This window comes from Scardinius erythrophthalmus (genome assembly GCF_964197995.2).
Source record: "Scardinius erythrophthalmus genome assembly, chromosome: 25".
Classification (NCBI taxonomy): domain Eukaryota; kingdom Metazoa; phylum Chordata; class Actinopteri; order Cypriniformes; family Leuciscidae; genus Scardinius; species Scardinius erythrophthalmus.
Window position 1 is genome coordinate 20,265,969 of NC_138245.1, and position 25,040 is coordinate 20,291,008.

At 37.2% G+C, this 25,040-nt stretch overlaps 1 protein-coding gene across 3 annotated transcripts in view; it reads left to right on the top strand.

Annotated features, from left to right (window-relative positions):
• The first annotated feature begins 1,917 nt into the window (after positions 1-1,917).
• nfasca (neurofascin homolog (chicken) a) overlaps positions 1,918-25,040 on the top strand; it is a 65,758-nt gene continuing 42,635 nt past the window's right edge. For all 3 annotated transcript variants that reach the window (XM_081358617.1, XM_081358618.1, XM_081358619.1), the window contains exons 1-3: positions 1,918-2,141; positions 17,731-17,789; positions 24,274-24,452. In XM_081358617.1, the coding sequence (XP_081214743.1) occupies positions 24,359-24,452 (94 nt within the window). In that variant the 5' untranslated portion in view covers positions 1,918-2,141; positions 17,731-17,789; positions 24,274-24,358. The remainder of the gene's footprint in view (positions 2,142-17,730; positions 17,790-24,273; positions 24,453-25,040) is intronic.

The window sequence follows — 25,040 nt, forward strand, 5'->3', positions numbered from 1 at the left end:
AAGTACTCCAGTCTTTGGTGTCTTATGATCCTTCAGAAATCATTCTAATATGATGATTTGATAATCAGTTATTATCAATGATGGAAACAGTTGTGCTGTTTAATATATTTTTTTGGAATACTTTTTTCGGGATTCATTGATGAGTAAAACGTTAAATGCATTTATTCATAATAAAAACATTTCTAACAATAGAAATCGTTACCATCACCTTTTATCAATTTAATGCATCCTTGTTGAATTAAAGTACTAATTTCTTTAAAAAAAATTGTTATTGTTCCCAAACTTTTGAACGGTAGTGTATATTGTTACAAAAGATTTCTATTCTAAATAAATACAGTTCTTTTTTAACTTTTTATTCATCAAATAATCTGGAAAAAAGTATCTCAGGTTATAAAAAAAATATTAAGCAGCACAACTGTTTCCAACATTGATCATAAATCAGCATATTAGAATGATTTCTGAAGGATCATAAGACACCAAAGACTGGAGTACTTGCTGATGAAAATTCAGCTTTGCATCACAAAAATAAATTACATTTTAAAGTATATTAAAAAAGGAGAACCATTATTTTAAATTGTAATAATATTTCATAATATTATTATTATTTTTATTTATTTTTTACTGCAGGCTTGATGAGCATAAGAGACTTCTTTCAAAAACATTAAAAATAGTAATGTTTCCAAACTTTTGACTGGTACTGTATATGAGAACTGCACTCTTAATCAGGCACAGAACATTTTCGGGGACCAAACTCACTTCGGGTAGAAGATAGAGTCCCAGTGTGCAAACTAAACTGGTGTAAGAATTCCTTTGTACCTGTATCTGTTTTTTTTTTTTTTTTTTGATCAAATAAATGCAGCCTTGGTGAGCAAAAGACACTTCTTTCATAAATTAGATATAAAAAAAACTTATCAATCCCAAGCTTTTGAACCATGACATTGCCATGGCATATAGAAAAAATAACAACCACATAAAAAAAAAAAGTTATTCCATTGTACTTTTTGGTATACTTTTGTCAGTGTACATTTATAATGCAGCAATTTTCCTTTGCAATCCTATTGGATTATAATAATGACAAACCACTAGATTGGAATAACATTCATGACATACTTGCAATTATTGCTGTTGTCAGATTTACCATCACCTCATTTTAATTAGACTAATCTCAGAAGGTGTTTAAATTATTAGATTGTTCTTAATGATGTTGAAGTTGTTTGACCTTGTTAGTAGTATGTCCCACACTGCTAAATGTCAACATGCACTGAGCAATTACTATATTAAATGAAGGTAGAATGAATTATTCTTTTAATGAACCTTTTGTTTGTTTTGACTAGAAGCAAGGGGTTAAATATCTTTATCATTCAACTCTCACTCTCGCTGCCCGGCTGGCACTGGCATCTATCGATCTCTATCCATATTAGGCTTCTCTAATCATATACAGCGAGCATTTGCATGTTGTTGACATTGTATTGATTTGTCAGTAGGTGACATGAGGGCAGGCGGAGAGTGAAAAGGGGTCCAGACGTACACGAGATTGAGACGCGGGTCGTAATGGAGAGGTCAAGCTCAGAGGGAAAGCCCTGGAGGAGGGGAGAGTCTTCCATCCCAGCCTGAGAAACGCTAAATTCCCCCCAGCTGAGAGGGGGGAGGGCAGCACACCCAGCTGTCTCGATTTTACATACATTCATGTCATGTGTTTGTATTTTTCCTCATCGTGTGTATGCGATTTTGTTGTGTGAGCACGCGTGTGTGGATCTTTTTCAAAGGGGGGAGGGGTCTACCCACATGGTGATTAATTATTCATAAGGTGGGCGGGGAGAAGTCAAAGTAGGAGGCGACAGACGGGGTTTGCTGTGTGTGAGGGAGGCAGAAAGAGAGAGGGAACATCAGAGACAGTTAGTAAGGGTTTGAGGAAAGGATGCACAGAGACATAACAGCCCCCACAAGACATGTCATTAAGGAACTACACACATGCTTTACTTCTTGATGGCACAGATTGTAAGCCACAGTGCCCTACTCCTTTAGTCAAAGGATTTTAAACCAAGCACAACCAAGCCGGCACAAATGAAAGAGGAATCTACTGTAATAGAGATGACAGGCCAGCTCACTCATACCAGAAACGGAGACCTTTTGCTTGAAAGGTAAATTGGATTTGTTTTTTTACATATTCATTTGTGTGTCTCTGTCTGGATTCAAAAGCAGACACTGACTACAGCGGGTTGATAATTGGCCCTTTTTGTTTCTGCCTGTATGTCTCTGTTCTCTTTCATTCATTCTTGTGTGTATTTCATCCCACATGCTGACCGCATTACGCTGGGCTTTGTTGGTCTGACACGTTTAGACTTGTGGCTTATTCTAATAGTTATATTAAGCTTTTAATTCATGTAAAATGTAAATATTTAAATGAGCAGATAAATTAAATACATTAGAGATTGAATTAAATAAATATTTGACAGATTAAATTAAATACGTATTTGAGAGATTTTGTTAAGTAAATATTTGCGAGATTGGCAAATTTAGGCCATTTTCCAGCAGTCTTATTAAACTAGTCAAACTGCAGAGTTATTGTCTCACTGACAATAATTGTGTGGCTTCGATCTGTGATTTTGGTTGGTCACTGTGGCTGCACCTTATTCTAATAAAGGGCCTTTGAACACAATGCATGTGATTTTATGAGTTAGTCATTTCCTAAATCAGTCAGGCGCTTATTGATGAGTGGTCTGCTGCAGATGAGGACATATTGATCTCTGAGTTTGTTCTGGCCTGCATGTTGCGCGATCGGGGTCTCATAAACTTCACTGGCTCTTGCCATGACCTTTGTGAACTCTGTTGCATTGCCCTCTCGCACACGTTCTAAAGTTTTCTGTCGCTCTGCGTGTCTCGCTGCTACCACATCACTTAATGTTAGGGTTGGGTATCGGTTGGGTTTTATCCGATACCAGTACCTACTCGGTATTTTTCAAACGGTTCCGGTGCTTAAACGGTTCTTGAAACGGTACTTAACAAAACTAAACCGCACACACTTTATCAAAAAAATAATACCTGAGTGTGTGTGTGTGTGTGTGTGTGTGTGTGTGTGTGTGTGTGTGTGTGTGTGTGTGTGTGAGAGAGTGATTTTCTGATTTCTGATTAAATGAAAAATTGTGCCGTTTAAAAGGCTACTGATGTAGCCGAAAACACTTGAGTTAACATCAAAATTTTGTCTTCTAATATTATGACTTTTACAAAACAGAGAAATATCTGACACTGAGCAGAAATATTTAACACACACAGTATAGCCTCATATAAATATACTTGATATTGATATACTTCATACTTGATATGCAAGATTTGCAGTTGGCATTAAAATACTAGACTTATCCGAAGAGGAACACTGGCAGCTGAACTTGAACTTTAGTCAGGCGTGTCAGAGGTTTTGGGTTCTAATCCGCATTCGTAGTTTATTTTTTTATTTTTTACGATTATGCTCATCAGTGGTTGTATATCAAGCAGGGACACGTTGTGTCCATTATATTTTGTGATTTCACCAGAATGAATAGATAGGCGTCGTCTAGGGCTTAAAGGGATACTCCACTTTAAAATGAAAATTCTGTCATCATATACTCACCCTCATGTTGTTTCAAACCTGTATGAATTTCTTTCTTCTGCTGAACAGGAAGGAAGATATTTAGAAGAATGTCAGTAACCAGACAGTTTCTGGTCTCATTGACTTCCATAGGCTAGTAGGAAAAAAAAAATACTATGGAAGTAAATGAGACCAGAAACTGTCTGGTTACTGATATTATTCTAAATATCTTCCTTTCTGTTCAGCAGAAGAAAGAAATTCATAAAGAATTGAAACAACATGAGGGTGAGTATATGATGACAGAATTTTCATTTTAAAGTGGAGTATCCCTTTAAATCAAACTTCATTCACGCACATATGAAACCCTTGCATACACATATAGGCCTACTAAGTAGTCATACATGTATACTGCTGAATGCTCAAACTAATATGAAATGCTCAACATCACATCTAAAGTCGCTCACGCACAAACTCTACACACACACACGAGACGCGCGGAACTCTCCGCGCATACTCATCTGAGACGCGAGCACACACACACACACACACAAACTCTACGCGCACATAATCATATAGACGGCGCCTCATAAATAGATCGATCTCCGCAACGAAGCGCGCGTCCGAGTGACAGTGCGGTGTGCGCGCGCCACAAGAGAAAGCACTGTATCCGCGCCACTGATCGCAGCGGCAACGAGCACTTTGATCACTTGATTTAAAAAACGCATTTTAGCGCTAGATCGCCTCTTATTTAACAAACGAACTAAATTAATGCTCGCTCTGCTGGTTTACTGGAGATGTTTTATTATTGGATCATTCGTGCCGCGAGATGTTTTATAGGGGGCGGTAAAAAAACGTCAGGCACCGAAATCAGGCACCGAAAGTTTCGTTCTTATTCGGTCTGGTTACTACCGTTTACGTCGGAACCGGTTCCCTATTGGAACCGGGTCTCGGTACCCAACCCTACTTAATGTCATCTTAGTTCTTGTCAGTCTGAAAAGGAGTCTTTGTTTTACCCTAAAATTAGACCAGAGCTGTCAGTCAGATGCATGTTGCGTTTAGCTGAGGATGTATGGAGCATGTGGCTCACGCTCAGAAGAAAACACTAATTTACTGAAGCACATACACACAACACACACCAGCTACCCTTGACAACCTCAAGCACACCTCGATTTCACTGTATGAGATGTCATTGTCTGTTCTGTGTAGATTTATACTCTGCAGTGCTGTGTTTCTGTCTTTGTCTCAGTGTATGTTCTGAGAGATTGTAACCGTTTAACAAGACCTAATTTAGAATACTTACTAATTATTACTAATTATTTCCTCTGACCATTAAACAGCAATTAGAGCACTTCAATGAAAGTGTTTAGGGTGTTTCTTTTCTTTTTTTGGTTTGTTTATTTGTTTTCATTCTCAGTATAATTTTCACTTTCTCTTTATCTTGCTTTTCTCTGATTACACAATAGGGATGCACCGATATGAAAAATTTGCCTGATACCGATAACCGATAATTCTTTATATTTGAAAGCCGATGGCCGATATATTGGCCGATAAATCTAAATCCACATTTTTATATAGTTTTTTAGAGCCTGATTACAAAAATGTCTCACCAATAAAAGCCATGTCCCAAGAACACAATTATAATGTTCTCAATATAATTTTATGTAGCCCATATGACAGACTTGCACTGCACATCACATGTTGCACGTAACTGTACGTGCATGATCATATTTCAAGCAATTCAAAACCATCATGGTGAACAGTGCACATCTGGAGTGTCTCAGCTGAAGAAAATTGACATTGACTTTTACTTATCAGACCGATAACGATAACATTAAAAATGAACATATATCGGCCATTATCGATATCGTGGCCGATATATCGTGCTTCGCTATTACACAGTGATTTTGTCGGTTTTGCATTTTTTAACAGTTTAAAGTTCTCAACTATTAGTGTATTTAATGTTTACTAAAAAGGGAGCATTTTATTGTGTTTTTGTCATTTTAAAAGCGTAAATATAAAGGTGAAGGTTTTTTTATACAAATCCTTCATCAAACCACTTTAGTTTATTCATTTCAATGCAACAATTTATGTAAAAATAGATTTATAAGCGGTTTATACCAAATTTTGTTCTGCAGTGTTTGTACAGACAGGTAGTCCCCCCTCCAAACTCTTGCGATTAGTTAAACCAGAATTTGCCAGATGTTGGACCCCACAGATATTTTTTATATTTTGAAAGTGCCACAGTGTTTAGTATTTTGGAGAAGTCAAGTGGCTTACGTGTTGTCTGTCTATTTATTTCGGGGAAAAATTACGCAATTCCGTCAAACACTCTCATTTCATTATTGTAATATGCGCTGTGGTGAAAGCAGCTGTTTAACATTTACAACATAGCAGTCACATGTGCAATCAGAAAACAGCCATTTGGCTGTCCAGACTTTGATGTCTTCCAGGAAACATCAGCTTTCATTGAGCCGATACGCAGCATTCACATGTGGCTGATGGCGACATGTCAGGATTTGTTCTGCCATGTGTATCTCTGCGACACACATGGGAATAAATAGGCCAGTGTCATTTAACAAAACAGCTTCTGTCACACCTTATTGTAAATATTGTTAGCGAACTAGACCAGAACTAGATACATGTCGAGCGAAGGTCTGGATGAATGCACCTGAAAAGGAGCAAAAACATCTCAGGCTTGTGACAATGACATTATGACGTTGTGTAATATCATCAGCGCTGTTGAATCAGCCATACAACCGGACATGCAATACAAGGGGCTGATTGTGTAGATTTGTGTGTATACTGTATGTTTGTGTTTCTGTGTATGGGGGGCTGAAAAGCCCATACTTTTGTGTGGGCTGAACAGGAGGAGGTTAATGTGCTCACAGATAATGCACAGAGATGCTCTTTCACTGTAAATATTTAGACTGAAGGCTCAAAGACCCATCAATTCCTCCCAGGGACATAAAAAAAGAAAGAAGAAAAACTCATTCCAGCCTTAGCACACACCTTCAGAATTTCAGAATTATAACTAGTTTCAGAAGAAATATAGCATGCTGCTTAATGCATACTGTGCAGCGTGTGTGTGTGCTAAGTTCATAAATATCCATAAAAAGAAGATTTAAGATATATATATTTTTTTAGGTCAGGTGCATTGCATTATGGGATACAGTTTTCCATGCAGTTTTCCATACATGCATTGCTGTATAGTAGGTCAAATGTAGTCAGTCATCCCGATATTCTATGTTGAAAATTTGGATACAGCATATATACAGTATATACACAGTATATATATATATATATATATATATATATATATATATATATATATATATATATATATATATATATATATATATATATATATACTGTGTATATACTGTATATATGCTGTATACTGCAAAAAATAGTAAGCTTAATATGCTATTCTTAACATAGTCCTGGTCTCCTAGCCAAAGTAGAATCAAGCCTGATTTTCTACCAATAGAATGCGCTCTGATTGCATAAAAAATATGAGTTACTTTGTAAAGTCTGAATTCAGTTATATACTTCAATAGAGTTTATGCTGCCTTTCAGAGTGGATAAGTACCTGTGTTATAAAATTAAAAAGCCATTTACATCCTGAGTTTGGGGCAGACGTAGATGGATTGTTCCAAAACGTCTCCAATTAGCCCAGGTCTGTGTCCTTTAAAAAGCCTTCTGCTTTCCATAATGAGAGATTTAGGTCTGGTGTGTGACACTGGCGATGCTCTTCTGGAGTATTAATCGTTTCCCTTGTGTTAGTGTCAACTCTAGCTAAGCACTTCTGCCACCTGTGTGGTGCTGAGTGAATCTACATAGTCTGTACATAATCTACATAATCTCAGCAGAATTACCATCATATGCAGCATAATTACACCCACAGCATTATTCAGCTGTTAGTCAGCACTTCCAGACCTTTAAATTTAATGTAATAGTCTTACAACTAGGCTACAGTAAGATCATACTGTAAGAACTGAGATTGTGATGAGAATATGAAGCCAGATGCTCGAATCCCAGATGGGGAACAGATGTTGGACCCTTGAGCATTGCGCTTGGACTGCATGATTTTATTTTTTTTCTGCTGAAACTGTGTGAGTGAATAAATAACATAAGGTGATGTAATTTAATATCATGCTCATTGCCCTGGTTTCATTCAAAAACATACTGAGGAACACGGAAAAGCTATAAATGTTCTTGTTTTGCCAAGATCACCAGAGGACCAAGGCTAATCTAAAGAGACTTGGCTGTGGGATTAGAGGGAAAGTCTACAGTATTAGCACACCATCAGAAGCTTGAATATATTTCTGCTTTCCTCGATTTTTGATCCATTCATAGCCATTATTGTAGCTTGAAGCTGTCAGGGCATGTTTTATGGATGTTACATGATGGATGACGACAGAAAAGTGTTGCTAGCATGTAGAAATTATCCACACGCATTTCATGTGACTGTAAGAGATAGGCTGTATTACATGCCTATAAAATCCACCAAAAATGAGAGGAATAAATTCAGAGGTACGATTAACATGTCTCTAAAAAGCACTGACCTGAATTATGACCTTGTGTTGCCTCATGCACACATTCACAGCGCCTGAGGGCAATAGTACGAGCTGAAGCAGACATGAAGTTCAACAGAGGTTGGCATGGAATACTGATTCATCAGAAGTCAGTTCACTACGATTTGCTGGTGTCTTTAGATCTGACTGAAGGGTGAATCTTGAGGCTTTAGGTTTTAGCATAAACGACAGAATTAAGAAAGCACCCTAAATAGAATGCGCATATATTATCGTCAGTGCCTGAATGCACCAACTGCGTAGACCCTGTGGCGTTTGGAACAGGTTCAATCGGAATGGTTTAGGACAGGGATGGTCCTCCACAAAGCTGGTCTTCTCTCTGCTTCAGGGGCTTGAAAAACATCTCATGAACCCTTTGGGTCCTCTGAGGTGAAGCACAAAGTAATTAGCTGTATTTTTGGGGGATTGTCTCTTTGTTTGAATATGATTAGCAAAGAGTGTTTGTGTGAAATGTGTTTGAAGTGTGATTATGCAGCATGCTTTAAAGCTGTGTTTTCTTTGAGGAGCCTTTGTTGAAGCATTTGTACCACAAATATCCACAACACCAAACTAAAAATGGGTTAACTTTGACCATTTGTTAAATATTTAACATAGTTTATTTTAAATAACTGATTATTATCAGCCTAAATTATTGTACAATTCTATTTACAAATTTTAATAGGGATGCCCGATATATCGGCCACCATATCAGTATCGATACGAAAATTTAGACGATATATCCTTCAGCTGAGACACTTCTGTTCACCATGATGGTTTTGAATTGCTTGAAATATGATTGAAATCACTTCAAGAAAGAAAAAATCTGTTAAGTTTAATGTGCTTTGCAAGTTTGTCAAATAGGCTCCATAGAATTATAATGAGAACACTATATTTGTGTGCTTGGGACATGGATTTTAACGGTGAGACTTTTGTTTTTGTAATCAGACTCAGAAATTACATAAAAATTTGGATTTAGATTTATCGGCCAATATATTGGTTATCGGCTTTTAAATATGAATTATTATCGGTTATCGGTATCGGTCAAAATTTTCATATCGGTGCATCCCTACATTTTTATTAACTTATTTTAACTATATATAATTGTAATATGTATATTTAATAATTTATTATACAAAACATACTTTTAATTACTTTAAAATCATTTCTATGTAATTTATTTTTTATAGGTTTAACCATTATAAAATTATAAACCTTGGAACCTGCTGAAATGGGAATAACCCCTGATTCTGAATCACTTTTCTATGTCTTGTATTAATTCCACTGCAAAATTTGAGGTGCATTATTTATTACTCAAGGAGGTTAAAACATCATGTCTGCTCTTTGTCTGTATGAGGAGGGACATATTCTCTATTTTCATCTTATTCGTTGGTTGGCTTTCTCTATTAGAGAGATTTAATGGCAGCGTGTGTCCAGAATAATCACAAAAGAATGAAAAGCCCACCCTCCAAAATTAGCTCCAGGGGCGTTTCTTGTAGCTGTTATTTTGCGGTGGATAGATTTCTGACGTTTAATTAATGAATTTGTCAGCAGCTCGTCTCTCGGACCCCCCTCTTCTGTCACACACTCATTCACACATAGACTCAAACACACATGCAAATTCAATCAGACGCACACGTATGCATGCACGCATACTAATAGCCGTTTCTTATCATCTAGTGAACGTGAGTCTCTAGAGACTATATTCACACCTATCACAATATCCACCAATCCCTCCTTATGATAAGTGCGAACGGAGGAGGAGCAAAAGACACAGGGAGGAGTGGGGGACCCATGTCCCAGGAGGTGGGATGGCACAGCAACGGCCATTAAGAGATCCAGAATGTATTTAATCACCACGGTAACCCCAGGCAGATGGACCCATCCAGGAAATGAGTCCCAGCAGCTATTTTTGTAACCCATCACTCCTAACCACTGTGCATCTTCACTGCAAAAAAAACACTGTGTGCTTTTGTCTTTTTTTTTTTTTTTCGTAAAAATATCTAAACATTGTTGAGAGTGAGCAGCAAAATTACATTAATGTTATATTAAAATGTATTCTTATAAAAATATCAATATTTTTTGCAGTTGTACCTTTATTTTTAAGAAAGATGATATTAGAGTTTTATAATACATCAATATAGTCAGTTCATCAGTGGGGAAAAAATGACTTTTTTTTCATCCATGACCTTTAAGGTATTTCCTTAATGCTGTCAATAGAAGGGGGTTCATTGTGAGCTTCACAGGTATCAGCATGCATTAAATATGTATGACTGGCCTGTATGTGACCTATCAATCTATATGTATAAAATATACAGAATACAGTGTCTAAGGCTAGTTTATGGCGTCAATTTGTTTTGAATTCACTAAAGCTGTTCCAAAAATGCTTAAAAAGGGAAATCATTCAGAAATATATTGTCTGGAAATATATTGTCTGAATCACTAAAGCTGTTCCAGAAAATCTTAAAAAGGGAAGTCATTCAGAAATATATTTACTGGAACTTTTTTAGCGGGGGTGGGGGGTTTGACCAGAATCCTGTTCTGTGCAGTAACACACATCTGCTGCACATCTAATGAACCCGTATTACTTAGTATCGCGGCAACGGCACACAGGTGCGTTTTACACCGTTTTCATTTTTTATGCCTGCGTAAGCCTGTCGTTCGAGTCTGATTTAACCACATGGTGCCTAACAGACCTGATAATGTAAATAAAAGGGCTGTACATTTTGTACCTTCCCTTCTTGACTTAAAAACAACAACAACCACCAACCCTTAACGCACACACACGCGCTGGCTTGGTAATGGGCGTAGTACACACCTCCTCTGGGACGAGCTTTACACTCAAACACATATACACACAAACACCCCTCACCCGATGCCGTTGCTATGGAGCCCTAGCGACCAGGTCATCTACCATTGGCCACGGCAGGAACTCGGGTTTGGATAATAAGCTATTGGGTTGCGTTTGTGTTCAGAAGGGGGAAGGAAGAAAGTGAGAAAGAGAAAGAAAGAAATGAAGTAACTTAGAAGCATATAATAGTTTGTGTGAATTGGTTACTGGGTCATTAGCAGTGTTTTGCAGGAGAGCTGGGTTTGGGTGTGTGCTTGGTAGGATTCGTTCCTACCTATCGCTGTCTCTCCCGAGGCACAAACTCATCTCATCTTATTGAGTTACAGGGCATCCACACAGAAAAACAGATTTTTATAATACACTTAAACAGAAGAAATTAGATCAAATATAAAATCAATACAAAAACACATCAAAGAAGGTTTTCTATTGGCCTGTTTACTTGAATGTGTGACCTTATTTGCCATTGGATAAATACTGAATTAAACAGTGCAGGAGGAAATGAGAGGAAACCGAATGTGCTGGCGGAGATTAGACAGAATCCAATTTCACTTTAGAAGGGAAGAGACTAAAGCTGTGCTGAAAGGGTGTAGGAGGGTGGTCTACTTTAAGGGTTATAGGAGAGGAAGGGGGGTCTTAAATATTTCAGATGTGGCACAGCGTGTTTTGGACATGAAGTAGGCAGATAAAAAACACTGCTCTTATGTGATGAACAGTGAACAAACTAAGAAACATCTCCCTTTATATTATCTGTTTCAGAGCATATACTGTAATGGTGTACAAAATTAGCTATTCTTTGGGAAGCCCTGAATTATTTGGCTTGTTTCGGGTTCTCCTGACCCCATCAGACACATTTCTTTGGTGGCATTCACATAGGGAAGAAAATATAAAGCACTTTTAATAACAGAGATCTCTCAGATGGTGATTAGATTTGAATAATTAGCTTGGGTTATATAAAAGAGTTTGTGTATGTGTGAAAGTCTCTTCAAGACACTTCAGACTTCTTTCAAAAACACTTAAAAAATCATACCGTCCATAAACATTTGAGCGGTATTGTCTAAGTCGATATTGATCTGGGATCTTTCCGAAATCATTCTAATATTCTAAATTGATGCTTAAGAAACATTTATTATTATTATCAATGTTGAAAACAGTTTAATATTTTTGTGGAATTTTTTTTTCAGGATTTTATGATGAATTGAAACGTCAAAAGAACAACATTTATTTAGAATAAAAAATTAGAATAAAAAACGTTTGTAACATGAATGTCTTTACTTTCACTTTTGGTCAATTTAATGCATCCTTGCTAAATAAAAAATATATATATTTCTGCCAAAAAAAATCTTATCGACTCCAAACAGTAATCAACAATCTTTAAAGTAAGTAAAAGTATTTAAGTCTTTGACTTTCATGCGGTTAAGCCTTCAGGTAATTTAAAACCAGTGCTGTCAAAAAATGTGTTTTTAAATTTTTTTTATTTGTCACCACAAGCTCTTCAGAGCATCATGACCCAGATATTCTCCTTGCCGCAAGGATCCTCCTCGTGCCACCTTCAGTAGAGTAGGTCAGCATCTGGCAGTTTCCGGTAAAAACATCCACACACTAAAACATCCACACTGCTCTTGCCTCTTCTGCTCAGGAGGATAGTGGTTGTATGGATCCACAGGATAACGTTTATGTCTCAAAGGTGTCATTTTCCAGATTTTTGCAGGTGTACATTATTTCTGGATTTACATCAGGTAATAATTGACAGCAATGAGTGGGAGGAACAGGCAGAGGAGGAAGAGTTTCGGCTCTAATCATGAAGAGGCGGGATTGATTTATCGTTCCCCTTAGGGCTGGAGATATGCCTCTTTCGCTCCATTCCTTTTCCACCATCTTCATCCCTCCCTCCCTCCTCCTCCTACTTCCTCTCGCTTTCCACCAAACTCCTTCTCTTTCTCTTCCTCCATGGTCCCCCTTTTTCTCCGTCCCCTCCCTTCCCTCTCCCTGCCACCCCCTCCCCACATCTATTCTCTCCATCCTCTCTCCTGGTATAACTAGGTCATTCTGCAACATTGAACCATCGCTCCTGCCAACCATGAGATCCACACAGCTCTGCACCCTTCTTTCTTACCTTCCCTGAAGTCTTCATAACATATCTAATTTATTTGTCCCTTTTTTTTTTTTTTGTGCATCTTTAGTGCAAGTTTTGGTTTCATTTAAAGCATAGGCCTAAGTGTGTCCATAACCATCCACAACCAAGCTTTAGTAGGATGATGTTTCATATTTTTTTCTATAAATCTCTGGACTGTTTTTCCATCTGTGTAGGCTGTTATTACTGTGGCCCTCTGACCTGTAAAGGCTAAAAAGATCCACTAATGGATGATGTCAGAGGTCAGACAGGAAGTGTATTCCATAAAGAGCAGATGTTACCGGACAATATGAGATAGTTGGGTGACAAACAGACAATAGATGTGTGTGTAAAACAGTGCGCTTCAAGGGAGGCAGGAAAAACCTTTTGTGACCTCCTGGCAATAGCGGCTCCTGACAGTAAATTTAGTTAGCTAGTTAACTAGGTCTTAGCGACAGTTTATGATAAACATTTTGTAAGCTTTACATTTAATCGCTGAACACATACAGCGCACATACAACACTTTTGGCAGAGGTTGCGTTATTTAGCATAACGTTCTATCTGACACACTCATATAACGCTATCTTAGAATCAGTGTTGCAAAGTCTGTGGTTTTCCCACGGAATTGGGCTACTTTTGCACTGTTGCTGCTGTTGATTATTTTTTTGTCCTTGGATTTATGCGACCCCATTTCGGAACTCGATTTTTATCCCCCGGAACTAGTTTAGGCCCGTGATTGGGTGGGTTTCTAATAGCAATTGGCCTGGTTTTGTTACGAAAACCTGGCAACCATGAATTTCCTTGAATTTTCCGTATTTCTGTGTTTTCACTGTTATAAGGTAGGGGGCGCTATTACACATCTTCTGAAATATTACTGAATCTCCTGATCAAAACGTGTGAGGAATATGTAGAAACAAGGGATATCATATGTAATCATAGGCAAATGTAAAATAACGCAATCATCAACATCTGTCTAATGTTGTTTTGCCTCAACATTACTTGCCTCCGAATCAAGGTTATTTTCGTAAACGAAAACTGAAACTAAGACTAAAACTATTGGTCAAAAAACATTTTCGTAAACTGAAATAAAATAGAAATTTCAACATTAATGAAAAACTAAAACTAAACAAAACTAACAACAGTTACTGAAAAACTAACTGAAACAAAATAATAATTAGCAGAAATAAATAATCGTTTTCGTAATTAAGCTCTCCTGAAAAGAGCAGAGAGAATTATGAGAGACACACTACATCCAGCTCACTCCCTGCTCACACACAAAAACTGTACATACAATCTCAGGTACAGATGAGCGGACAGCATTATCACAAATAGAACACGCTTTTATAAGAGCTTTTTCCCAGCCACAGTGAGACTCTTGGCCAAACAAAATGAACTACTGTCTCCAGGGCCTGTGCAATATACCTGTGCATTTTATTTATATATTTATAACGCAACTTTGCACTATAATATATCATATTATATTATGTTGTCTCTGGGGCCTGTGCAATATGCAATATACTTGTGCAATTCATAATGCAAATTTACACTTTTAACGGGTTTTGTGCAATTTACAATGTATAGGCTATGTTTTATAGATAGATTTATGTCTTCCTTTTGTGTCTTTTTAAACTTGACTTGACTCTCTGAGCAACAACCACACAAGAGTTCCTATGTGTGCAAGCACAAATGGCAAATAAAGTTCTTGAATCTTGAATCTTGAGACCTTGCACTTTTTCCCCACTGTGCCCACGTCTTTTTTCCGTTTTTCAAAGCAAAACCGCTTTCTGTGTGAACCAGCCCTAAGAAGGATTTCCACCTCATGCAAATACAGCTGTATACTTAATTCCAGGGAAGATAACCATCTCATGTGAAACTCGCCTAAACAAGATAGGCCTACCACACATATTAGACAAGATACCACACTGAGCAGAAAACGGAAAAAACATGTCTATAGCAGAAATAGATGTATATTTGTCAGAGTAGAAGTATACTAAATGTCTGGTCTGAAGAGAACATTTGAATATGTGTATAACTATGAGTATATGATTTTAAACAAAACGCATAAATGGATCAATACAAGAATAATGTTTGAAAGGATTAATCATAGAAATAAACTTGAAGAATAATCATAATAATCATACGCATATCTTTTTCTTTTTCTTATACACCACGTTTAACAAGATTTCATTTTTAATATTATTATATAATTTTTTACTTTTTAGTTGCATTTGTTTGGTTCTTTGTTCATCCTCAAACAATTATTTTATTTTTATTATTAAGAGGTTTTCACAAGAGTTAAATGTAAATTGCAAACATTAAACTTTGCTGAAATTAAATGTCTTTAACTGGAAGTGTTCTGTTAACTCTGCTAAACTATAATTACTAAAACTAAAACTGAAACTAAATATATAAAAACTAAATAGAAATGTGTTCACAAAATAAAAACTAAACTAAAACTAACAAAACCATTAATGAAACGAACTAAAACTAAACTGAAATTTATAGGAAATTTGAAAATGATATTAAAATAAAAACTAATTTAAAAATGCAAAACTATAATAACCTTGCTCCGAATGTTGTTTTAAAATATTACAAGTTGTGGAGGAATTCCAGTTAGGAAAAGAAAGTCATGTCTGTTCTCAAACATTAACAAACACAACTGAACTTTATAAAGGATATTCACATGAGCACGTTTAAACTAAAGTATTTATACTTTCATTCATTTGATGCGCTACTCCACATAGGAAGAACAGACCTGCCAACTAGTAACTGACCTGATGCAGACTAATGTCTTGGTCTGGAGCGAGGTTTATGTAAGGTATCGTGAAAATAAGCAGAGCAGTTTAAAATCTGTACCATAATACACACCTGGCGAAGCCATGCACTAAATTTTAATATATCCTGCTTACTTTACGACTTAAAATAGTCTAGAGAATCTGAAAAATATTTGTTGCAAAATGCTAAACACACTGACAATTTATTATTGATTCAGTTTATATAGAGGTCTGTGTTTTGGATGAATATTTTGGTGGGGCACTGCCCAACCTGCCCTTACAGATGAGCCACGGCTGCCTCCTGGGAAGAGGTCTAGTGAAGTGTGAGCAAGACTGTGTATGATTGCATGACTGACTGCTTGTCTGGTTGTCAGTGAAAGCAGTTCAAACCACCTTCCTCCCGGCTTTTGTGTGTTGTATTTGGTTTGACATGTCCTCATGCCTGTCCTTTATATCAGAACTGTCCACATTTGACACACAAAGCTACACAACTGTTATCTTCACCATTTCAGATCTGACTTTCCTTAATTGCCAGCTGTAGAGAGTCGTTTTCAGCACAATATATCGTTCAAAAAGATGGATTGGATAACATTAAAGGGATAGTTCACCCAAAAATGAAAATTCTGTCATTAATTATACTCACCTTCATGTCATTCCAACCCCGTAAGACTTTTGTTCATCTTCAGAACACAGATGAAGATCTTTTTGATGAAATCTGAGAGCTTTCTGTCCCTCCATTGACAGTTTACGCAACTACCACTTTGACACTTCAAAAAGTTCATAAAGAGATCATAAAACAAATCCATATGAATTAATCAGTTTAGTCCAACATTTTCTGAAGAGACACGATCACTTTACGGTATATGATAAACAGATTGAATTTAGGCTTTTATGCAGTAGGTGTTTGGGGGGTTGCCAGGTGGTTGCTAGGATGTTCTGGGTGTTTTCTAGGGTGTTCTGACTGTTTTTGGGCATGTTGCTATGCAGTTATAGAGTATTCCGGTTGGTTTCTTACTGGCTGATGTAAAAAATAGCCCACATGCAAGTCTGTCTGATATTTTGGCCACTAGAAATAGCTTGAGTCACTCCCTCAATATAAATCTGTGGGATTATTTTGCCCATTTTATTGTCTACCAGGCAAAAAAAAGTAATGCGCACCTCTCCTCAGCAAGCTATATGATATATCATTCATATTCATAGCACAGAGTGTTAGCAACTGTGTTTGGTGTTAGGTCAAATGTTATGAAGCAAAGTATTGTAGACATCTCAGAATTGTGCAACTGGGAAATGTAATGGACACAGACAAGCTGTCCCCAAGTCGCAAATCTCTAGCATGTCTTGAGCATGCTCACATCCACACAGTGTGTATTTTCTTCTCCTGCTCAGCGCCTTTAATGTCCGTAGAGATCAGTCTGTGCAGCGTGCCACAGGAGAACGAGACATCAGCAGGATTCACTCTCTATCAGCACTTCATCCATGGCTCTATATTATTCACATCTCTCTCACTGTCTTCTTTTTCACCGTTATTTCCTCTCTCAATATTGTCAAGTCAGGAAAGGCCTTATAGTCCCTCTGTTTGACAGAGGTCAAGCTCCCATGCCTCAGAGGTCAAGATTATACAGCGCCTGTCCAGTACTCAGATTTACCACAGATTTATATGGTATGCTTAAGTGAAGTGGAATGCCTCATGTTACAGTAAAGCCTTATGTCTGCAGGCAGAGGACACTAAGTTTTGCTTCTATGTTACTTTCTCTATTAAGAACCAGTGGTATGTCGGTACCAACTACAATTAGAGCAATAATAATAAACAAATGCAGGTGAACAGAAAAAAACATCATGAACCCCCTTTTTTGTCTTCACAGGTCTTAGAAGTCTCTGCCATCATCAGCCTCGACATTGACCAAATTTCCAACCCCTTTGTGTAAGTTTATACCTATTATCTTGATTGCTCTGCAGCTATTTTCTTTTATGGTCGATTACACCATTTATTGATCATTGGCCATTAAAAAAAGTATTTCATTGCAGATTGCTGTGATTGATTGATTTTATTTTAATTTATTTATATTTAATCACAGAATTCTGTGATTGACCAGTCAGAATCAACTCTCGAGTGCCGTATTATAATACAAAATAATATTAATCAACTGTGTTTATTCATTTAAATGTTGCTTAAAGTAGATTATATTTTTTAATATCAGATGGCCCTGTGATGTCGCTGTGAATGCTCATGGATGTATGTTATCACATATAAATACATATTCTAGTGTTAACAGTGTCTGTGGGACACATAAGTATGGAAAATCTCCTCCATGCCCTCAGGGAAAACGAGTGTAAAGTTTTTCATGTCTATTGAAAATGGAGTGTTAAAACGTGCATATGGTGTGTGTAAGTGACAGCTGTAGGGAGCATCTAGTCCAGCATCCTCAGACTCTGTCTCAATGAGGAACAGTGCTGAAGGGGGCCCGAGGAGGAGTGAGTGGGGCGTCTGGGCGGAGAGGCACGGCTCCACTGAGGGTAATTGGCTGTGATGGGCATGTGAGTATTTATAGAACGGTAGTATGGGTAATGTGTGTGCGTGTGTTTGGATGAGAAGACTGCCTGGGGCTGTACTACCATCAGCACACTAGGGACATGAAGAGAGAGAGACAGAGATATGAAACCCCAGACTGCTAGACCTTCAACCTACAGTGGCACCAAGGACATTTGCCCTCTCGGTGCCATTTAGTTTTCAGGTTTTTTTCTTTTACAGATATGAATCAAGTTGTTTTAATTGCTCATTTACATTGCATTTAGACTTGAAAGTTATAAGAATTAAATTTTTCTTAAGTTCATTAATATTAACAAAATTTACTTTTAGAAGATGTGTGCAATTAAAAAATTTAATTGAAACAGCGCAACAGTATTGATGACTAACCTTGTGTAATGGACGTAGGCCAGTAAGAGCTGTGCGTGTAAACCTCACTCCCCTGGCCTCAAGAGACACACTAGCGACTGACGCTAGCGGCTGCGGTCTTTAGCGTGCCCGCCTCCCACGCTGGAGACCCCGGTTCCAAACCCGCTTTGAGCGGGTCGAGTGGGACCGGTTACACACATGCATTACAAAAGACTTTGGTCCGATCAGATGCGAATCCCCTCCCACTAATACCACCTACAGCCGACTACCAAGTACTTTGGCAAAACAGGTTTATAATAAAGCCCGTTGGCTTTTCAATAAAAATGAGACAAGCCATTTGATATTTCCCACCCAAAATTCCTGCTTCTTTCTTTAATTATTTATCATTTTAGTTTTCTTGTCTGCACTGATCAGATTTTTAAGGCATTAATCTTAAAGGAGAACTCTGATGTTATTTAAGCCAGCGCAAATACCTGTGTTTACATCCTGTTTTCGGTTGAAGTCTACAGTAATCGATTGCCGAGTTCACGCGCGTGATCATAGGTAACTAAACCTATGCGCGTGAACTCGACAATCGACTACTTTGGACTTCAACCGAAAACAGGATGTAAACACAGGTATTTGCGCTGGCTTAAATAACATCATTTTTATACATATCTTTCACATCTACTGCAGTCAGATTCACTCGTGTTCACTCAGAAGTAATCACTCACATTTTCTGTGCACTTGTAATGACACATCAAGGATGTTAAGAGGCTAAAAGCAGGTTTAGTACTTGCCCCATTGAAGTCAACAGGGTGCAAATTTTAAAAATAGAATAACTCGGTGTAGGCAACACCGACTTTTGTCGTTGTTCTCTGTATTGACAGCACTCCAAATGTACAAAAAAATGAGCTCAATGTTAAAATTGACCGGAGTTCTCCTTTAAGGCATTATTCCATGAACACCATCAAATATTACATTATTTTTTGTGTGTCTTTAGAGACTGTGACATCAAATGTAGGCACTTGAATTTAATGAACATTTCTTAAAAATATTGCTGTGAGTATATGTGGGTATTAAAAATAAATTAGGTAATTTTTATTCTGCACCCGATATTCGCTTCTGGAAATATTCACCATTTATTACGCTGCATTTGACTAATTCAGAAAAGTAATTTAATGGAATTTTAATGTCCTTCACATTATGTTAAAATATGTGCATCTTAGGTTTATCGTAATGAGATAGAGGGACTGTGATTTCAACCATTTGCATACTGAATGGCATTTTCTTTTAATGTTTGGAATAATTGTGAAATAAGAGGAGAATCAGATACAAATGTTTAGACTTAGGTCAGATGACCAGAAATTGGATATGTTTAGATTTAGAACCGTATATGAAAGTGGCCCAAATCGATACACAAAAAAAATTGATTTATATATTTTTGTACTGCTTACTCCCATTCAAAAACCACCACATATATTAAAAGTCATATTGGGTGAAAGTTTAAATGAGGGCATGTTCATTCTCTTTTCCAGGCTACTAGAAGTCTTGGTGAAGTTTTAGTGCAGCCATGAAGTGCATCAAAACTATTTCAAAATGCATCACTTTTCTCAATTTTCCAGCGGTTGCTGTTGCCATCATGCATTAATAAGCTGTGATAACCGTGACCATTAACAAGTGAAGAGTCAGACACCATGCCCACTCACCTGCTCTGATGGAGCTCAAGTGGGTTTCAGGACTATTATGTTGTTAATCACTGTTTCAGTTCCACACTGAAGCCCACCTCACCTCACTCCCCTCATCCCTCAAGCCATTTGGCTAAAAACACTCCTTCTGAAGGTTTCTGTTTTTCTGCAGTAAAAATAATATATATTTTTTCTGGTTGTTGATGAAAGGATACTAACTTGAAACATGGATGCATCTAGACGTCAATGCAAATATGAGCACACATGCTGTTTAATTATAGCATTAATGACTCCCAGAATCCAGTTGATGAGCTGGTGTTAACATAATTAAATGTGAGATCTAATTTAAAAATAATTTAACTAAGGGTAAGAGTTAACAAGGGTCTAGCTGTGATACCAGGTTGCACACCAGGTTCCAAACTTAACGTCTCCACACAATGGCATGTAAATTTAGGTCCATAAATATTTCTTAGAATTTTTCTCTATGAATATATAATTTTCTTTTTCTTGCATAATTTTGTTTTCTTGCATATTCCCTTGCAGACCAAACAGCACATTACCTTTGTATCACCTGTACCTTTGAGCCTCGTAGTGTTTGTTTTCATGTAATTTTGTTTGCCTTAATGTGTCATGGAAGCCTGTTTATGCTTCACTGTACAAAATAAACCAGATAATTGTCAGTATTATTTTAGCATTATTTTAATAATTTAATAATATTTTAAATATTTTTTTCAGGAATTTAGTTCTTCAACTTAAACTTATTTTATTTCAGTTAGTTCCCAAAGCAACAAATTTTTTTAAAAAAAAATAAATAATAATAATAATAATAAAAAAATTAAAATATATATATATATATTATATATATATTATTATTTATTTATTTTTATTTTATTTTTTCAATGAACAAAAATGAGTTTTGATAGTTTTAGTTAATGATAACAACACTGGTTATTGTAAGATAAAGTGTAAATCACTAGATTTGCAATTACTAGAAATAATTACTGTCACAACTATCTTATTTTTTAAACAAAAGGTGAAAATGGGCTTCCATGGTCATGAAAAGTTTGGTGCAGTTATTAAGTCATTGTGTCATTAAGCTTTGTTTTAGTAGACCATTTGTATATTTTTGATGTGATTTGCTTGAGTCAGCAATTCAATGGTTATTTTCAAGTTATTTTTTTTTTAATTTAGCGCTGGTTGTTGAATTATATATCTTAATATGAATTAAATGAAGGAGATTACTCAGTGAGTGACTAACCCATGGCTTGTCTTGCCTTTGGCAGGATGCAAACCCTGTTCCACTCCGTCTAGGATGTGTGCCACGAGTCATTGCTGGGGTCACAGAGGGGGCTTTAACACATGCTATTAGGCCACATGCTTCTCTGTAATCTCAATATACTACAGCTCACCGAGCACAAAACACTTCATCAGATGTGCCTATATCTCTTGTTCGCTCCATTAGAATAAACTGAAAAGCCTCTGTAGGATGTGGGCGTGAGACTGGCAATGCTGTTGGTTTCCTTGAGTCTTTTAACTATTTGGGTTAGATCATTCCTGTTCTGACATTCATATTGGGGGTTTCTCAGACAGCAGAGCCTGCCAAATAACTCTTGCCAGAGTTTCGTCCTGGAGGCATGTATGCTATATGAATGTGTGTATGTGTGTGTATGCATATGTATCAGATCTATTATGGAAAGTCTCTTTTACCTTGACAGCAGAGTGGTGAAAGATCGAGCAGTTTTCTGTAATTGTGCTTATGGGATTTCAGGCAGCCAAAAAAGTTTTGGCTCTTTGAAAGAGTTTGAACGAGAAATAAAAGGATGCTGGGGTCCCTGGGCTGACAGTGACCTCTGTGGCAGATTTTTTCTGGCTTAAGCCCATCTTCTCTCCAGGCCTCAGACTGTCTCTCTTTCTAACCACCTGGACTCTGTTATGACGGGTATGATGGTCAAGATGAAGGACATTTTTTAGACTAGTTCACTGCATCTTTCTAGTTTTTTGTGTACTCTCAATCTTTGTCTCATCACATACAGTAAGTCTGGATTTACTAGTTAAAAGTAGCAGTGCTACTAATTTCTGTATTTTTGATTAGTGTTCTTATAACTCAATGGTTTTCAATACAAGGAAGCTTTCCTATAACAAGCTGCTTTATCCATAGCAGTGTAGCTACTCACTAAATTGCTTTTTTGTCATATTTTTATAGCAATGCAAGTATGTTTTTTATTGTTATAACTTTATAAAATATCATATTTAGTTCAATGCTTAGTTTTACCTAAATGTATCTGTTCAAATGTTGTTTAATGCATTGATTTGTTGAATCCAGGAGGTTTTCAATGATTTAAACTAATAACCACAAAAAATAAATAAAGTAAGAACACTAGAAGAACACATTGTTAATCGTATTCCTAATATGTCAAAAAGCAGCTCTGTTAATGTTTCTTGCTGGTCACATTGAGTTATGAATTACATGAATCATGTGAATTATAGCCTATGCTGCATTTTCAATTCAAAACGGTGAAATTGACTCACAAAAAAGTCGAACTGTCAGTTGTTCACCCTTTTTTTTAATGTTAAACGTTTTTAGATGTTTAGCTACATCTTAGCTCAACTGTAACAGTGAAGCCCGCATTCTTTGCTTTGATTTGCTTTCATAATCTAAATTTACGAGTAGCTTGTAGTTTAAAAAAGCTACAATTTTTAAAGTAGCTTCCCCAACAATGATTCGTACTACACTAAGTTTCAGCCCTTCTTGACTGAGTGACATGAAGCAGAGGTATGTGTTATCTTCCCTTGGGGCAAATGAAGTACTTTGAACTCATCCAGCATATGGTTTGTGTGCAGATATTTGATAATGATCGCATTAGTATGTTGAAAGAATTTCACACTTGATCCAATTCTCATTTTTCCATCTGTTTAGTAGTTCATTTCACACTTTGAACTGACAGATAATACAGTTTGTAATATCTGATTAATCAAACAACAAACCACAAGAGCAGAATGCTGGAATATCATTGTTCCAGATTCAATGTGTTCAGCTGAGCGAAGAGAGAAAGGAGGCAGCGAGGTATATGGCATGCTTCAACCACCAATCTTGTTCCTGAAATTGCATTTTTTTTTTTTTGCACACTGTATAATAAAGGGTCTTGCTACCCAGACCACCCTAGGCGTGTGAATTATAGGGCCATGGCTGCTCATTTGCATAATTACGCCAAGATCAACTATAAGTAGATGGTATCTGCAGGGAAGGGTTTGTCACTGACCTCCAGACTGTGTGTGTGCTGTTATTCAAAGAGCGTAGAGGAAAGTCTGAAGAAAATGTCAGGTTTATGAAAGCAGGGTTTGACGGTCGTACTAGTGCAGAGAAACAGAGCTGCCAGAGCATACAGCTAAAGCCAGATGAGTTAACATCTGCCCTCAGACCTCAGTGGTTTGTATATTAGCCCTGTCCTCCATCTTGAGGTTCGGTCACCCTGTCAAGTGAACCGATTGACCAGCAAGAGTCTTTTTCTTTCTGCTTTGGAGGTTTGTATGGTGATGTGTAGGTGTGATGCGCTGATGCCGCATTCATCTGTAAGAGGGCCAATGGCTCCAGGGAATGCTTGTGTCAACTGCAAATGTAGGCCAGCTGAAAACCTCCACGTATGCGCAGCCCACGCCTGCAGTACACACTCACAACTGTGTATTTTAGCGTATAAGGGTGTCCCTGCAAAATCTGAATAAATAGGCTTCTATGAAAAGTCTGTTTTTGTTAGTTTGGAAGGCCAGTGGCACCCTCCTAAATGTCACAGTAATGTCAAAAGGATTATTCAGTGAAGTTCCTTAACAAGCAGTTTTTCTTTTCACAGATAACACAACACAGCTAAAAGTGTGCAACTAAATCAGTAGAGAGCTAGGACGGGACGGGTCGGGTCAGCCAATTGGAGGAGAGAGATGTGGACGCAGGGGCGGTGGGCGGCACTGGCGGTGTTGTCAATAATCTTGCTGCTGTCAAAGGAAGCGGCTCCAATTGAAGTCCCACTGGACCGTAAGTCATCAACATATATATATGACATATTTTGTTGATCCTGGAACAACATTCCTGTTTGAAAATCCCTACCCCTAAATCTAACCCCACCCATAGCTTATCCCTAAAGTCAGAGGTAAATGATAATGCTGAATAACACTGATGTAGAAGCACCTAACCCTGGTTGTAAGCCAAATCTGATTGGTTGATTGGAATGTTGTTCCAGGATCAACAAAGTTGTTCATGATCACGTTCATCATATGAGGACAGAGAATCACATGCAGTCCCATCCCCCATCATATACGAACACGCACTCATATTTAGACCTCCACAGTGTGCCACTTTAACTCGCAACATAAATTATATACTCTGCACTAAGTGTGTATTTGATGAGGTTTTCTAACCTCTCTTTGAAGCTTAATGGGGTTATTGTTCTGCCATTATGCATTAAATAAATACTTAAATAATAGACGTGACATCCATTTACCAACTTTGCCATTTATTTTCATGCAAGAAACAAGCTTTCATAACCCAGCTAATCCAATATTATGGGGATGTTTTCTCAGATAAAAATAGCACTACACTAAATTAAAATGGTGGTTCTTAACT